General features: G+C 39.3%; 1 protein-coding gene across 1 annotated transcript; it reads right to left on the reverse strand.

Annotated features, from left to right (window-relative positions):
- Window positions 1-885: 885 nt before the first annotated feature.
- LOC104084102 (receptor-type tyrosine-protein phosphatase mu) lies at window positions 886-17,987 on the reverse strand (the record flags this gene model as incomplete). Its single annotated transcript, XM_009587825.1, has 9 exons — window positions 886-1,783; window positions 6,057-6,192; window positions 8,341-8,504; window positions 10,317-10,442; window positions 13,533-13,664; window positions 16,009-16,182; window positions 16,656-16,805; window positions 17,396-17,531; window positions 17,833-17,987. Coding segments are annotated over 9 exons (1,227 nt in total), but the record flags the coding sequence as incomplete, so codon positions are not given.
- Window positions 17,988-18,373: the final 386 nt, after the last annotated feature.

Raw genomic sequence — 18,373 nt, forward strand, 5'->3', positions numbered from 1 at the left:
TTTGACGGATACATTTATGTAGATACTGCCCCCATTCCAGACGGCTAGCACATTAAAAGGATCTGTTTAAGAGCTGAAGTACTATGCAGTCCGCCGCTTCCTTGCATTGGGTTTCCCATATAGCTTTGGAAGGCTTCAGCATTGAGCAGTTGCTCTGTCTGCAATGTCTCCTTGACGCTTCTGGGTGAGAGAGAGAGATCTGCAGTTCAGCGCACGGTGCAGCAAGCCATTGCTGGCTCATTCCCCTGTCTTGCTGCTTCGTTGCTGTGCTTCCTGCATCCGTGAATACGAGGCAAGTCCCAGCCTGTTCAGACACCTAGACACAGCGCTAGGGAGAAAGGGGAACCATCCAAACGCCATGAAGTGCGGTACAGCCATTCTCAGGGCTTTAATGGTGTAAACCTCTCCACTGGCAGTACTGGTAACAGCCCTAATAACAGAGCAGTTTTACTCACTTTTTAACCCCCCCAGTCATTCTAGTACTGGTATCTTTGACACGAGGAATTACGTCGCCCTCACAGCAGTCATTCTTCCCAAGAACAAATGCACCGTCACCCCTTTCGTAGCAGCAGACACAGAGCGAATGGCAGGGCGTGCTCAGGGCTGCAGAGGAATGCTGTCACAAGACTGAGTACTGCAAACCCAACATCATCTCTTCTTCATACAGCAGGGCAATCTTCAGGTTCCGCATTTGTGCACGTGCATCTTTAAACATACAATTCACCTCTTTTATATATTGGCACGGCACATCTTGCTATTGGCTGGATCAACACTGGATCACACAATAAACACGCTCTGGAGGTAGCTCAGTATTTACAAGAATTAATCTGAAAAGAGGCTTAGCTGAAGGCACTCAGATGCCAAGAGATATTAAATTAAACGAGATTTTATCATGTATGTAATTATTTATTGAGCTGAGAATCCATACAAGGTAAACAAATGTTTACACTATCATACAGTAAGCATTTCCAGGGCTTAATAAAAATGATTGTCACTCACTGTGCTTCACAAAAAAATTCATTTTAATGAATAAATAATTTGATGAAATCAAAAAATATTTACAATATAAACAAATGAAAAAGCTTTGGATATATTAATCTGAGCATCCTGTATTTTGCATTTTCTAACTGTATTTCTATCAAGATTCTCTCTCTGAAATGGTACAAAGTGGATAGAAATTACAACTCAACAAAGTTAACATGATTTGGTACATGTCTTTCCATTAGTTCAGATAAGCTACGTATGATTCATTTATTATGCACGTGTTAGAATACAAATATAACTAAAATCATGTATTATCAAAATGCCAGACAGCATTCTCCACAGAACAGAAATGTACACTAGGCTGTGACAATAACTGAGAATCACAGGCAACGAAATAGAACAGAAAAGTACAAATTCCTTCATAAGAATATAATTGTGCTCTCTTATTTACCAGAGGACTATACTGCTTCACCACATCAATGGCTATGTATGAATACAGTGTTCAACAACTGCCACGTGGTTTGGTGTACGTTCATATGGGTGTCAAGCAGCGGCATTATAGTGGAAAACGGGCAGTGCAAGCAGTTTTATAAACATCTTTTCGGGCTCTTAAAAAGAGCCAATTATACAAAGCAGTATAAGCATAACACTGAGAAGTCTTCATCTCATTTACACAGATATCATGAAGCAACTTGCTTTGTTCGTGATGGCGAAAGGAGGAACTTTGTCTGTGCTGTTTATGCAATCAGCCAGAATTCAAGTATTCCAAAGCCACTTCATAGCAGAATTTGTATTGATCCTGAAAAATCAAAAGAAAACCACAAAGTCAGTTATTGAAGGAACTTAATTAAGGGGATCAATATTTCTTTTCTGTTAAAATTATTTACTATCAGCTGTTGCCAATGGGAACCAGTTTGTAAATCCAATTTATATTCAGATAAGAAAATCTTTATATTAACCAGACTATAGCCAGTACACACAGTAACTTATGGTACTGCTCATATTAGACCCGTATTCAGCTGCTGTAATACACTTGTATGAGAAAAATTGACTACACATAAGCAAATTGACTTGCAACCCTTCTGTCATCTGTCAAAATGCTCATGTAGCACTTTACCAGAATTGGAGTTACTGAAATTCCTCCTTGGAAATGTTTATCTTAAAATAGACCTAGTGTCTAGTACGTCCCAGAGCGTAACTTTCATTTTAATGTCATTCATACATTGCTATATTTCAGGGCAAGAGCTGCTTACTGTTCCTCCTCTACGTGCAGCCCAAACCCACACTGAAATACTGTCCTCTCCCAGTGCCATAGACCTGTGAGATCAGGCCTGGGCTAAATTGATTGGATTAATTCCAGTTAATTTTTAGCAATTAATGGTGATGCATAAGTTAGGCTCTTAACAGCTCTTCTGTTACCCAGGCTAAGTTTTCAGGTGCCAACCCTGTGCTTCTAACACAGACCTGCTGGTTTTATTTGCAGCTGCTTGGAAACAGGGCTGATCCCAGGGAAATCCCCTTCCCGTGGCATGCAAACCCAGCCTGCATCCTTTAGAGATGAAGGGTCCTGACTTTGCCCCCCTTCACATCTTCAGCAGTACGGAGAGGTACCAATGCTTTTGACTGACCCTTGCCCACTCTGCAACTTTAAACGATGCAGTCACTGATGACTTCACAGTTGTGTGTGCACACACATATCCCTCTTCCGTTTTCATTCTTGCTACTCACAATATTTAGCAATACTACGAACATTTAAACGAAAGCAAAAAGCTAGAAGAAATAGTAGGTGCGGGTTCCCTGAATCCAAGGGACTACTTCTGCCACTGAAATGCCTCTTTCTCTTATGCACTTTAATCAAATAATAAAAGATAACTAAGCATGTACTATTATATAGGAAAAACCACAGACTTAACTAGCTGACAGCACTCAGCCTTCACCTTCCCAACATCACAAGTAGGAAGATTACAGTTACATTTCAGGTATATTTTCCTTTTCACTGAAGCAAACATTTTAAAGGATTAACTCTTTTGGCCTGTACTTGTGATTTTGGGTCTCATTTTACCTGAGGAGAGAGTCCACCTTAACATGTAAGAGACCAAATAATATTACAACAATCAAAAAGGCATTAACAAGCATGGACAATTTCTAAGCTCTTTTGTTGAGAGTTGTCACTTCAAAAGAAAACAAATCTTAGATGCACATATCGCATAAGTTATGAATGAGTTGTATGTGAGGTTTTAAGATCCTGCAGGGTTCCTTAAACTGCTTGTGTCTTCTGCAGAATGAGAAAAGAATAAAAAAGAGGAAAGGAAAGAAGAGAGTATTATGTAAATGATTCCTTTTCTGCTTTTATTGCATATATGTTTCTAAATAAATGAAAACTATTCTAGAGCTATATTACAGATCAAAACAAGAGATCAGTGACTCATCCATTTTCATTTTTCCATGCTCCTTTTATGCTGATTTACTGATCCAGCAGAATAACTGTCATTTTTAGTAAACCGAATACCTGCCTTGAAGAGCAGACATATATTATTTCCCACTGTGTTCACTCATGTGTGTCCTTTGTACATTTTTATTACTCACTTCATGGTCGATTTTAAAAGTCTCTTTACGTTAGCTAGCTTCAGACAGGTATATTTATATTTTTTTTCCTAGGACACCTCTTGGTAGGTCCAACAACATTTATCACAAAATGCTTTGGGCATTCTGTAACAGACATTTTGTAATACCGAGTGTTACCGTTGTATGATGGCTGAAGAATTTCATAGATTTCCATATCGTATGGATGTGGCATTCAGATTTTTATACTTGCAGGAAAACCAAAAGTTTCAATGAAATTAAGAGATGAATCTCTAAGTATAGACTGTAAAGATTGCCCTTCATCTAGTCAGAAAGTGCATAACAGGTCTTGAAACTATTTTTGTGAAATACTGTTCTCATTAATTATTGTTCTCATTTTTCAGATATGGAAACTGAGGCAAAGACATATTAATACAAGAAAGGTCATAAAGGATAAAGTCAGTAACAGGATCAGGAAAAGAACTCAAGAGTCCCAATTCCCTTTTACCATGAAACAATCTACATGGAAATTGAAACCTTGCTAATTCAAATAGTTGTTCCTACAAAGTAGCAGACCAAGACTGAAGAGATGTGGTTCTAACTCTGCTTTGTCAGTGAATTACGTGGTAATGGGAAAAATCCTGATCGTCCCCTGCCTTCGTTCCTCTGTCTGTAAAAAAGGAAAACAATATTGATCTCCTTCACAAGTGCTTTGAAATCTCCTAATGAAAAGACCTTACAAGGCCTCTCAATGCCATCCAGACATTCCCAATACCATCCTCAATTTATAAAAGCTATTTTCATATTCTAAAATAAAACATTTAGCTTTTGATTAAAAAAATTCTCTGCTGAAAAAAGGAGACAGCTGCCTGACAAATCTATACCTGGAGAACTGTCACAAACAGGAATTTATAGAGAGCATTTTCTTCAACTGTACATCTTCACACTAGTACTTTTCTTCTTATTTCTATAAAATAAATGAGTAAGAGATCAGTGAGTTCTGTGGACTTAAGCTCTGGGAGAATGGAGAACAGCAGGCCTGCCAAGTCTCTATCCAAACTATACTATCTGAATGAAGAAGTAGGACATTTTTCTTAATATCCAGGAAATAAAAATGTATGGTTCTCAGCATGATGATTCTCCTCCTGAGAATATAAACTAGAGGAAGAGGAGCCAACTAAGCTGCTCTCTCCCACCACTGCGAAAGCTTGATAGTTTCTCACTGACACAAGATTCACAGTTCCACGTTGCTTGCTCATGGCCCCTGTGCTACTACCTGTAAACTCCCTCCTTGCTTTGCACAGCTGGCAACATCTGGCTTTTTTCCATGAGCCTGGCCACAGCAGGGCCCAGGGGAGGGTCTGGGACTTCACAGGTAGGCTAGATGAGAGCACTGCGATGGAGGATGTGGTGGGAGCCATTCTTCTACGGGACAGATGAAGCGCAGTGATACATTTGGTGGGGAAGTGGATAACCCTACCCATCTACACATGAGCCTGAAAGCCTCACTCTTCCCAACAGAAATTCCTGCTTTCTGCCCATTCTCCACAGTGTTTCACACCCAGATCTCGGTAGGTCATCCGAGAGAGGGGAATCTTTCCCAAAATTACAAGAGGCTGGACCAGCTCTGCGAAATGCCTCCTGCCTCACCCTGGGCACGGGTGCGTTTCTGTAGAAAAGATGTTGAAATATGACCCAAACTTGTTTAAGCAGAGCTTGCAAAATCAGCTCAGATTGGTTTAGCATCCCTGAAGCTGCTCAGATGCTGCTTCCTCCTGTCTATGACGCTAAATCGAATACAGCTGCCTCTTAAGCAGTCACTTCTACAGCAGGATGTTGCAAAACAGTGTCTTTTATAGCCCAGGCTTGAGAATAGGGTATCACGCTACACCCATCTCCAAGTACAAAACTACACACTGGAGTGTAAGAACCTGCTGGTTTAAGCTGTTCTGCAGCTCTTCTGGCATAGCAGCTGGCACTTCAGCAATTCTCCATTTAAAAAAAAAGCTCATAAAACACTCTCTAGGAAAATAATTGTACATGGCCCCTTGTTTCTGAACTTCTTTAATCTTTCTATGAGATAGAGCAACCATAATTAAATGCAATATTCTGGATGTCAAACTGAAATTCATGGCTTTGATAAATATTAGGCGATTAAGCTATTTATAAAATATATAATTTGAAAATCTGGCATTTCATTTTACATAACTATTATTTCTACCATGCAAGGGCTGCTCTCCACTTGGCTCAGCCTGCTAGAAAAGAAAATTAATAAGGATGTTCAGCTCAAAGTTTAAAACTCTTAAAAAATTCAAATGAACACAGACGAAGTCTCCTTGGGAAGAAAGCAGTGTAAAAATACTCTTACAAGTGAAGTGACTTCATTATCCCCTTTGAAAATGACTTGCTTGCTTTGTGAACAAGTCCCACTGCAAATCCTGGAAATCATACTGAGTCTTCCGAGAAAAAGGAACATTTTCTATTTAGTGGTGCAGTTAAAAAGCTCGTACCAGAAGGTCCACCATGTTAGGCTTATTATTCCTCAGTGTCTTCACAGCATGGAATACGTCAACAGCCCTCTGATGTCGAAGCATTTCACAAACAATGCTGATTGCACAAAATGTCCCACTGCGGCCACCTCCATTCCTACAATAAAAGTGATAAAATGGCTCAGTTACAATTGACTCTATGTTACAAGTTTGTATGGCACCAGGGCTACAGAAGGCACGAGTTCCAGTAGGGAGAAACCAGAGAAACCACAGAACATTCTTGCCCCCGAAGGCTACTGAACTCCAGGCCGAACACGATTTTTAATTGGAATTAATGGGCTGAAAGATCTCAAAGCTATGATTCAGAATTCAGCAGGCTGAAAGCCTGGAGGGAATTGAACGGCTGAGTTTTGCACCACCCTTCAGCGAACACTTGAGACAGCACAAAGAGGCTGCTAAAACAAGGACAAGCTACTTTTAGATTCAGTTCGACACCCCTTTGCGCTGTAAACGCACGAGGTTGCAATGAGCATCAGGCCCGGAAGTGTTACGGAGAAAGTGGATCTTTGAGTTCTTTTATTCCAAACGCTGGTGCTTTCCTCCTGGGCCCAAAGGAGTTCCGGAGGCACAGCAGAAGCGCCGGAGGTCTCAGGCGCAGGAGCCCTTCTGGCGGCTCCAGCCTTAGCGCGGCACTAGGTGGTGCTGCGATATTCCCCTGGCTGACGCGCTCGCTCCCCGGCAGCAGGCAGAGGGGCCGGCTGCCTGGCAATGACTACTTTTCAGAGTGTGTGTCTTCCCCCTCCACCCACAGTATCAGAGGATGAGAACCCGAAGTGACTTGCTAACAAAGAAGCCAGGCACAAATGTTCATATGCATGATCAAATACAGTATTTAATAATACTTTATCCCCGGTTATTTTTAATCTTTAAGAGAATCTCTTTCTTTCTGGAAACCCTATTATTTCTACAGCTATTCTAATCAGAATCTTTAGGCTGTGCTTCACTGAAAATAATAAACCTTAATAATTACCAGAGTGCAGACTAGTTAGGTAGTGGGTCTTTCAAACCAGCTTCGCAAATGGTTGATTTTCAAAGGAAGCTACAACGTTGCACATCTGTCACATCCAGGCAGTATGAAAAGAATGCTCTCTGCTGCCAAAACATTGCCTGATATTGTGGGACTCTTTGAGAATTTTAATTAAAATAAAGTCATTTAAAAGGATTGTATTAGAGCTTTTTCTTTCTTTACTGCCTGGAAGTGACGCATGTGTGATGTTGTACAACTATTTAATATGATCAGCCACCTCAGAGATAACAGTAATTTGCACTTCAAAAGGGTCTTTTCAGCTAAAGATCTCAAAACATTAATTAATCACACTGCACAATGCTCCTTTGATGAAAGTATTATTATCCCCATTCTACAGATGGGGAAACTGAAGAGCAATGACTCGTTCAAGGTCAGTGATAGTGGGAATTATTAATACACACTTAGATTTTCCTCCATCGTTCTAACATTCAGTAACTGCAAACCAAACTTCAGGAAGTTATTGTCTACTCTTGGGCCCCAACTTCTGAAAGTGCATTAGCACGTGCTTTTCCCATTAGCATGTCCCTTCTCCATCACAGCAGAATCTTTAAGCAGATGTTTAGAGGAAGAGGGATACAACTTCAAGCACTGAAGACTCGGTTTCAAAAGACCAGCTACTGCTGAGGGCAAACAGCATGTACAAGCATTAAGCCATAGCAAAAGGAGGATGGTGGCAGAGCAGATGAGAGCCCGCACCAGTGGAGCACAAAGGTCACAGGAGGACAAAAATATATACCATTATTAGAGAAATGGTATATATTACAAGATCATTGTAACTGGTCTATCACACCACTCTTTCTTCTGTGCTTTATGTCTGGGAGAGGAATCACCCCTCCAAATCTACTTATTTCTACAGTCCTTATCTGTAGAAATAAAAGGTATGTTGTTCTGAAGGTAGAGTTTTGATTTACTCTGAATAAATATGCACCTTTTCCATTTGCAAAAGTCACTGGATGTCTTTATATAGAAAATAGAGTTAACTTGTACCCACCACCTTTTCACAGGGGTCTACCAAGGGACAGAGAGGGAAACTCATGAATCTACATAAAAAATTATACAATTCCTCTTGTATTCAAAGCTTTTAAACGAGCAGTTGTATTATTTATCCAGTTCCAGATTAGATAGATGCCTCTTCACCTCTTCAGAAATCTTTTAAAACCGGGCACAAATTCTGTAACAGTATTCCCTTACTTTCTCTCTTCTGTTTCCAGCACTTACAAACAATGTACAACTGTGCGTCCCTCTCCCCCGTTATATTCCTCCTGCCACTTCTCCACTTGGCGGATGAGCTTCAAGAAGGAGCGTTTAGAAACGGGAGTGTCTCTGTACATGGGCCATCCCAGGAACTGGAACTGCTGCACCATCCGATAGCCATCTTGGGGCTGTACAGATTCAGACAACAAGCAGGAAAAAGTAACAGCATTTTTTTTGGTACATAATTTAGATATTTGCATCAATGAGGAAAGTTGTTCAGGCAGATCACCGCTGACAAACTACAACTGTAATTTCAACTGCTCTTGAGGAGTTATGACTTTTAATTTCCAACAGAGTTATTAGAACAAGAGGTTTTAAACAGAGTGCTATACAAATAGACTAGAATAGAGCAATGGTACAGCTGCAGGATCAAGCAAATAATTAATTAATATCATAGCAGGAACTTGGTAGCAAAGAGGGAGCTGCAACACAACTTCAATTATATACCTTTTTTTTTCATACGCTTCAGCATTTTGAAGAATGTTTGCGTGCTTCTGTCTTTTTTTACAAGAAAGGTCAAAACCTCTCAAGATATTTTGAAGCAGGAAACATTTAAAAAACCAAACGAAACGCTCAGATTTTTCCAGCTTATAAAAAATCTAACTACATTTTATTTTATTGTGTGCTACTGCAGCAGTCAGAACCCCTCTGGTGAAACGTTACTGAACAGTTGCTTTATGGTGATTTAAAATAAAAAAGGAGCACAGAACAAGTGTTAGTGGCAGAAAATTACAGTCCTTTGAAAAGGGCATAATAAACACACACATAAAAACTGTTTTTGCAGTCTAGGATTTGCCACTTTCACTTCTGTGCAAAGTGAGGGCATTTTAGTGCCACTTTTAAAATGAGCAACACACAGAAATGTTGACATTACAATTTTTTCTCCAGAGTAAGAGGTAATAGAGAGGATGTAAGATTAACAAGATAAGGGAATAAACCAAAGTGGATGCAGCATTAGATACGTTCTTCAAGAGGTTTTGTCTGCTTTAGGTCAAAATTTGGAATCTACTGATTTCCTGGCCAGTTTCTTTCAGCTGACGGCCTCTTACCAAAGCACATCAGCCAGACCCAGCGCCTGCTAAAGCTCACATTATCGCTGCTGGAGATATTGTGTTTTTATGTTGCCACATTTACTGCGAATGCAAGGACTTCATAGTATTAAAGAAATATCTTGAAGCTTACAGTCTGCTTCCCTGTTCAGATATTAGCATGGTTTTGTGTGTGTTTTGGGGGCCTTTCTCTCACTGTCCTGAGAGCTACCAGATCTCAGGGCAGTTCCCAACTTCTTTCAGCAGGGAATGCTGCTTGTTCCTAGCTATGGTTCTTTGGTGATCGACACCAGTCCATTGCAAAGGCTCGCTTCATCTGGATGGGAACAGATGCCTGGTCTGTGGTGGAATCTTTTTTCCACTCAGCTTGAAAGACATGCCTCGTTCAGTCTTCTGTCAACTTTATGGGAGCATAAAAGCTGGATATGAGAATGTACTTGTCCTCCTGAAGTGCTTACATATATTATGAAGTGTGGTTAGTGGGACAGGATCTTCACTAAAAGCCTGGGACTGGTATTGAAAAACATGCCTAGTATTGGTGCACAGCTTTCTTCGCATGACACAGGATACAAATATGCAAGATGGCTAATTTCAAACTGTTGAAAACAGCACTGATTTTGGCATTTCTGGGCTGCCAATATGAATACTGCATTTATTTCATTTGCATTTAACACGCTTGAGATATGCATTAAAATATTTTTTACTTTAATTACACATAGAAGGCTTTTTTCTCATTGATTATGCTGTGGCTCCGTATCGCACTGTTGCTCTCAAAAAAAAAAAGCTGAAAAACGAGAATGGTTTTATGTGAGTTTAACTTCCATTTTTTGTGACTTCAATAGAGTCAACTCATCTACTGAGACAGAACTGTTTTGCAAATAACATCCTTACTCTGGCTGCATTATAAATTCGAAATATCCGGCTGATTATATCTTCTTCTAAATCAGCTGATACAAACTCCACCTGAATAGGACCGTGTCGGTGTACTCCATTTTCTGGCCAGTACTGAGGACACAGCTATAGAAGATGACAAACACAAAAGAGCACAGTTAGTCACTTTGAATCTCATGCTGCCTCAACATACTTTTCCAGATTTTTCTTTACTGACATTCTCACACAATGTCTTTATAAAATACACAGTGCACCATCCTCCATCAGTTTCGAGCACTTTGCTTTTACTTGTGCGGAACAAGTTTAAACAAATGCCTTTTCACTTAACTGAACATGCTATTGCTTGCTGCTGTACTCGCCATTCTCTGGTATTTGGAGTAACACATTTCTGACACTCAGCGTCAATTCTGCAATACCGTATGACAAGACAGGGGGATGCTGTCAAATATGACCATATCTCGGAGACAGCGTGAAGCCTCAAGACCAAAGGTCTGGTATCTCCAACTGTCCCGAAAAGTTGGTAGTAATTCAAGCTACATCAGAATGTCTGCTTTATACTATGAAGGGTGCATTAATTCTCAAAACTCAGGACTTAACTTTCACATCTGTTTCAGCCATGACTGACGATATTGGCTAATATCAGCATTGCTTTAAATTTTCAACAACTGCTCAATTCCATCTTATGAATGCCATCTGAAAATAGTAATTATGCGTTCTTTAGTGCTCAGAAAACATTATTCTAGGTATCTAAAGATCACAAAGTAACATTACCATTATCTTGCGCATTTTTAGCGTCTAATAATATCACAATGGCTTAATCCAGGAACCAATTATCAGCTGTGTTACTACTTTAAAGACTAAATCAACACTTTGCAAGGAAGTTTTTGAAGCTAGACTCTGCTTGTCCATTTTTTTCCATAAAAACCCTAATGATTTTTTCCAGGGATATTTACAGCAGTTGAAGCATGTAGCTTTTGCAAGCATTCACCAAAATTAAGTATGAACTCATGAAATTTTGTTTGCTTGCAGAAGCATTGATGTCATATTTGGAACTTTATTTCATTCAGTAAAACAGCTGTGGTCTTCATTCTGCTGCATTGCTGTTGGTGATCCAGAGCTGAGCTGACAAATCACATTTTTACTCCAGATGTTGTTTTGCATTTCTTATAACACTTATTCCTCAACAAAGCTGTTTAGAGATGACTACATTTTAGGAAAACATAATCATTTACTATATCAATTAAAAAGAGAACAGGGTCTGATTTGCAGGAGTTCACTTTAACAAGTTAAAACCAGAAATTTTCAGTAGGAAAATATATTTTCATTTATTTGAACCCCCCCACGATTCGGTCTGCTGAGCAAATTACTTTCCAAATATTGTCTAAATCTTACACAAATTTTTATTATGAAATATGCTAGTGTATAGGATAGCAAAACACAATGCATACAACTAATGCAAATGCCAGTGCTCAGATCATTTAACATATGCACAATTTAGTACATGTCTTTCAAATACATAGGAGTACTATTTTAACAGATCTTTGAAAAATGCTTAAATGATAATAAGCAGAGCTGTTTGCTGGAGCTGTTTTAAGAAGCCAAGATTTTCAAGTTCTAAAGAAACCAAAAGCATTTAGGTCTGTGCATTTTGCATGCATGTGATGCTAGCGACTTTCTTTAAGTCAGAGTCTCTGTGAAGGGTTGAATTTCATTTCCCAATAGAGCATAACAATCCACATAAATTGTAATATCTAAACAGAACTGTAAACACTCCATATATACATAAATAATAATAACAGTAATTATTAATAAATCTGAATGTAATGTGTGTTTTTAATAAGCTCTGCCCTCTCTCCACTTCTGTTTGCTCTGAGGATTTCGAGATTTATTCCTAATGAAAAGATTGTTACTCACATTAGAGGGAAAAGGTTTAACATACTGCAGAGGCAGGTGCATTAACTGCATATCCCAATAGCTTTTAAAAGCCTGTGAGGCTAATAAATGCTTGAAATAGCCATGCGCTATTGTAAATTCAAAACACAGCCCACAAATTAAAAAACCTCTGTTCAGCAGTCCCTAACAGTCTGACTCCCTTGAGTCTTTCTTTATTCACTCAGAAAATAATCTTAGACTCATGAATAAAAGTTTTGTCTTTCATTTCTATTTTTCTCCCTGTAGACAGTTAAGGGCTTGGAATCAGAAATTCAGTCTTTAAAATAGCGTGTGGAATTCCTACACGTTCTTTTGAAAGACAAAACGGAAGATTAGTATGTTTTAAAAACAAATGCTTCATGTTAAAAAGAAATAGAAGGAAACATTTTTCTAGGTATGAACAATACTCAACAAAACTAAAAAGATTCTTGATCATATCAAGAATAAAAATGACATGCAGTCTGCTATAAAAAATAACAATTGATCTTAACCAATAATTAGCAAATATTTACATATTAAGAATCCAGATTACCACCACGTTATTCCAGCAGGCGGCTGGTGCAGTTTGTTGGAACCAAGGAAATTTTATCTGTGTGAGAACTCGGAATTGCGCAGTTGCGAGCCAGGCTCTAGGACATTTAGTGATTAATGCTAGTGATTAAATTGCCAAACCAGTAGGTACGGCTTTCCAATTTTCTAAATAACATGTACAGCATGCACAACTCTTTCGTAAGGTAATTGCATTCCCCCATATGTTTCGTTGCCCTGTTTTCTCTTCCAAAGGATGCTTCGTCTCCAATCTTGTTTAGTTCCCATCTCCCTGCTAACAATGTCATTTTGTGCCAAACATAACACAGATTTTCACACTGGGAACACCTATCCCTTGGTAAGCAGACCAAGGTCATTGACCTGTTTCAGGCAAGCTAATGAATAGCTGTTGGCTTCTGTTTATAACTTTTGGCTATTATAAGTGTGTTTCAGACTTGAGTCCGAATTCTACAACCATCACTTTTGGTTTTTAGCAGCTCTCCCCAAAGCATGTTTTCTTATCAGAATAAATTATGGGCACATGCACTTATGTGTGTGTACATTAACATTTTGGTGGAGAAGCTGCTGATGGTCTGATTTATTCCTCTTTCACTACAAATCAAGTTTTTAGTGTGTTAGTACTTAATGTTATTTTATACAACTCATTACGTTCTAAAGCTGTTCTGAAGCGCACATGTGCTGAAGTGCTGACGCTCTAGCACTCCTCTGTTGAATGGCACGGTTTTCTGGACTTACTTGTGCTGGATCGACATCGTTCAGCATAACTATTGAAGTGCAGTGATAATCTAGGACCAGTCTCCAGAAATCTTTGACAGTATTTGGTAAGGGATGCTGTGTAACTATAAAAGCTGACGGTTGCTTGTAGCTCTGCAAAGAAATAAGAGATGGTGAGAAGAATGGTAAAAGATAAAAATCCATTTAGCAGAATGCCAATCATAGCCCCAAAACTTTGGGACTGAAAGGATTATTTCTATTTTCTATGTAATTAATACATTGTTTTCAGCTCTTTCCCAAGATCTTATATGCTTCAAAGTTAATAAACTGCATTTGGACAGAATATAATTTCTGCAGATGTTATATTTCTGAAACTTATTTTATGCCACAGGCATAGAGTAAAATCATCAGAGGTTTTTGCCTCCAATGCAACTCCTACAAAATTTTGAGCAACAGTTTTGTTTTGAGCTGTTAATGGACAGATTAATCTCAGCTGTCTGCACTTAGCTGTTAATTTGAATGATGCCCGGTGAAAGGAAATATCTAGTTATTTTTCAGAAATATTGTTGAAATTCTGGTCTATCTGACAGCAGCGAGGATACCCAGGGGATAAATTTCAGTGCTCTCTGGTTTTTTTTAGTACCAGAGTATGTTGTTGACTGAGCTGTTTGGTGGAACTGTTCAATTGTGAAATTTTCAATTACGCCCTCCAGAGTGTTGAAGGCCAGTGGGGCCATACTGGGGCAATTCTTGGGAGGGGTTGCCATAGCCATCATTAGGGAGGGTAGAGAAGCCCCTGCGTGCCTTGAACTGAAGTATTTGTAGCGCGACAGAGATACAATTTGATCAGTTGTTTGTGTCTTTCTTTCAGAGGCAGTCACTGGAGAGACCACAGAAAATGAATCCAATGTGTTTTGGGGTACAGATGAAGACATGCAAGACTTCAGTTCTTTGTTTTGGTTTCCACAAACTGCAACCAGCAGGTATTGATGCTGCTGGTACATCAGTCAGCTGCTTTCTATCCTACTGGTCCTGTCTTGCTGGAAGTTGTATGCAGATGAGAGATGCTCAAAGGGCTCTCCATTACTCCCGCACTTAGAAGCCCCAGCAGGTTTTTTTTTGAAAAATCACTCTTAAGCTCATTTGACACTGAATAATGAAAATTATGCTTGCTACCCCTTTTGCTTTAAAGGTTTATATGAAGTGATCCAGCTGCATCTCAACAGATGCAAGTGGTGAGGGTGAAACGCATCCTCTTGCTTGCTGGAGACTGAGTGTTTAGAGAGAGGCACAAATGTCTGCTCTTGTCTGGCAGTGCAGGGATATTGCAGGAGCCTGGCAAAGGTGCTCTGGGTGGAAAATGACCCAAATCACCTCCTCCCTTGGAGCCTTTTGCCCAGACACACTTTTGGATCCAGCTCATTTTTTTGTTTCAGCAGTGAAGAAGGGAAGCATTTTCAAAGCAAATATTGAGGCACTGCTCTTTCTGAGCAGTACTTAATTTACAGAACAAAACAGTATTGAACTCTCCAGGAAAGAAGACAATGTAATGGCAAGATTGTAAATTGTAGATCAAGGAAGCTCCGTTCTAATACGAAAGGTCGTTGACCTACTGTGGGAGCCTAGAGAAGTCACTTAAACTTTTGGTCTCAGTTTCTCTACATAGATAAACATAAAGATAATAGAGCTTACCTTTTCACAGGACTGTTTTGAACTTAGGCTTATTTTAGGAAAATGCTTTGAGAACTTGGAAGGAAAGAAATGCAAAAACTGCTATAAACTGTTATTATTCTAGCTTCACTTTTCAAAAAGGCCATTTACAATGTGTTCGTTCTTTGCTAACCTCCGTTTTCTTGTTGTTTGTGTGTTTGACAACCGTAATTACTATAGCTCTAAATTGTCAAAGATAGGCTATAAATATCTACAGACTGTAAATGCAGTTTAAGTGTCTTTTTACTGATACTCTATTAGCAGGATTAGAATTACCATAGATGCATTAGAAAAAAAATCCACACACACATGAAGAGGAACCATTCATTCAAACAGAAATAAATGGAAAGACTGAAGTAATGGCTTGTGTACTATCTTGTGCTGACAGACGATTATTTTTTTTGTTAATTACTGTTTAAATTAGAAACAAAGGGAATTGAAATATTGCTGCAAACCTTATTATCCTATTTAACTGCCTTAGCGTCTTAATAGGTAACTCTTCTTTTCCTGGGCCAGATGGTTAAAAATTCAAGCACTAGGGAGAAATCCAGACACATTTAATTGATCAAAACTCCCTGACTTGCTCTCTGAGCTTTGGAACCTTGGCTGTGACATAACATATGTGGGATCCTAAATGTACTTTGGAGTTTAAAGATTTTGTGCCATGTTTTTGGAAAACAAGCTAGAAAGATTTCAGTCGTCTTATGCTGACTCCACTTTCTGGCATTGCTCAGTTTGGAGGGCTGTTTATTCCCTTTTTATTATTAATGATGTAGTGGAGACTTACATCCATCAGTGCAGCATTAATGTAGTTACTGCTCTCCCCATCTATCGTTATGAGGAAAGGCAGGCATCTGTCTGGAGGTAGAACATCCATACAGCGATTCTTTTCATGATTTCGTGGTAAAAGTGCTATGCTGCAGTCTTCTACACGCAGTGTCGGAGTCACCATATTTAAAGTCTTCCAAAAAGAGTAAACAATACAACAGAAAAATTAACACAGCAGTGAAAGCATCCCAAAATATTTAAGAATAGATCAGCTCAGCATTGAGTTTCAGTGGGAATCAATATGCAGAGAAATGAAAACACATCACAGTCACCAGGGTTTGGAAGCAAAAAATCCTGGAAGCATACAGATCTGAAAAATAACCTCAAAGATAGCTGCAGGGTAACCTGCCTTCTGGAGAAAGGACAGTGGAAGGAATAGATAGACTTCCCTTGAGTAAAAAAGAAGATTTTACTACTACCCTATTTAATTCTTTTATGATTTGGCATAATTCAATAGCAATTAGTGACATATTATTTTCCCTTTTTTTGCAGTCTTTCCCTCCCAGGCCTGGTCCAAAATTCACATGGTTATAAGCAAGCACTTAAGTAGAAGTCTTTAGCATAGCTGAACTGTGTAACCGCTAGGTACTTCTAGCCACAACTTACCCTAAATTCCTCTTTGATCTGGCTGGAGTTAGTCTGAGGATCCAGTTTATTCATTTCATAGTAAACAGACCTAACTTGAGAAGCTGGAATAGATGTGTCCCCACAAAGACAGGCTTCCAGGATAGCATCATGGATGAATACATACTGCTCCTGGTAAAGCAATTACAGTAATTATTGACATAGAGAGCATGCGCTACTTGTATTTTGGTAAATAAAAAATAACAACTAATATGGTTGCCACTAATTCTCTCTGACTTTACTGGCACTGAAGGAAGATCAGAAGGAACAACAGCAGTTCACAAAACTTTATCCCACTCATTTAGAAATTAATATAGAAAGATTGACTCGAAGTAGTTACAAGTACAAAGAGAAGTATGGTAACACTCTATAATAAAACTTGGAATGTTTCTGGTTTCTTCATTCCTCTGCACGGTTCTGTAGGTGCTATCACATAACTGGGCCTCAACAAGATGTACTCCAGAATGAATCCTCCCTGGAGAAGAAACAATCACGATTTTCCTTTTTTTTAAAAACGCATTGCAAACCTTAAGTGCAGCATAACTGGGCACTTGTTTGGGCAGCAGTTCTTCAAGTTTGTGTGTGGATTGTTTTCTGCATATGACTGAATGAATAAATTACCTTCTGAATGGTGCCTACCACACAGGGGCTCTAGTTTTATGGGCTAGAAGAATACTTTTTCTTGCAAAGTGTAAGGCAATATTCCAGTAGATTAACAATACCTCAGTCTGCACCATGTTAACTCTCCGAGATCGAAGCTCTCTCACGCAATTGTATATGTCTACAACGCCTTCTCTTTCTGCCATATCTAGCATGATGTCAATAACAATGAAGCACCCAGTTCTGCCAGCACCAGCGCTGAAGTAAAAGAAGAGCACAGTTAATGTTCAGCAGTGTATTGGAAAATGTAAAGTGCAAGGGTTCATCTTGCAGGTACTTCGTCAGTGGGATGATTACTGAAATTAAGTCTTGCATTCAGGCATTTGCAGGATTTCAGACTCAGTTTTGCCATTCTTTTTTATATTTTAGGTATTAAGTTTTTGTGGGTAGAGCTCCAGTGGCTTCAGCAACCTGTGTGGGGACGATGCAATACAGGAGAAGCAAAAGTAGGTTCTGAGGTTAGTGGACAACACAACAGAGGGATTTCTGTTCTACCCACCTGCAGTGAACAACCAGAGGGCCAGCGTTTGGTGGGCTCTTGGATTTGACCTGCCGTACAAATCCCAGCAGGCCTGTCGCATGGTACGGTACACCGTGGTCTGGCCAGCCAGTGAAGTGAAACTGCCGAATTTCTCGAATCTCATGAGCACCTCTCTGTTGAAAAGACAAGGGTTGAAAAAGAAAAACAAGCTGGAATGTGAAAGAAATTGGACGAGAGACATCCTAAGAATGTAACTTCAAAAGCCTGACCCTTGCTGAAAAACATCTACCCCCTACTAATACCCATATCTGTACAGACTGTTGGAGAGCTTTCTCATAGCAGGAGAGCAAGTTCAAAGGTTACATATCAACTGGTTTCAAAGCCTTACAACAAAACTGAGTAATTTAGCTCTAGATTGGTTAGAAACTTTTAGCAACAAGATAGAAGCTCATCTCTATATTTAAGCACTAGGTTGCTTTGAAAACTGTCGCGTTAAGATGCATGCCCTGATCACAGAACAGGTCAGCAGCATGAACGTATAGCACAGATGACATTTTTT

This window comes from Fulmarus glacialis, unplaced genomic scaffold (genome assembly GCF_000690835.1).
Source record: "Fulmarus glacialis isolate BGI_N327 unplaced genomic scaffold, ASM69083v1 scaffold8061, whole genome shotgun sequence".
NCBI lineage: Eukaryota > Metazoa > Chordata > Aves > Procellariiformes > Procellariidae > Fulmarus > Fulmarus glacialis.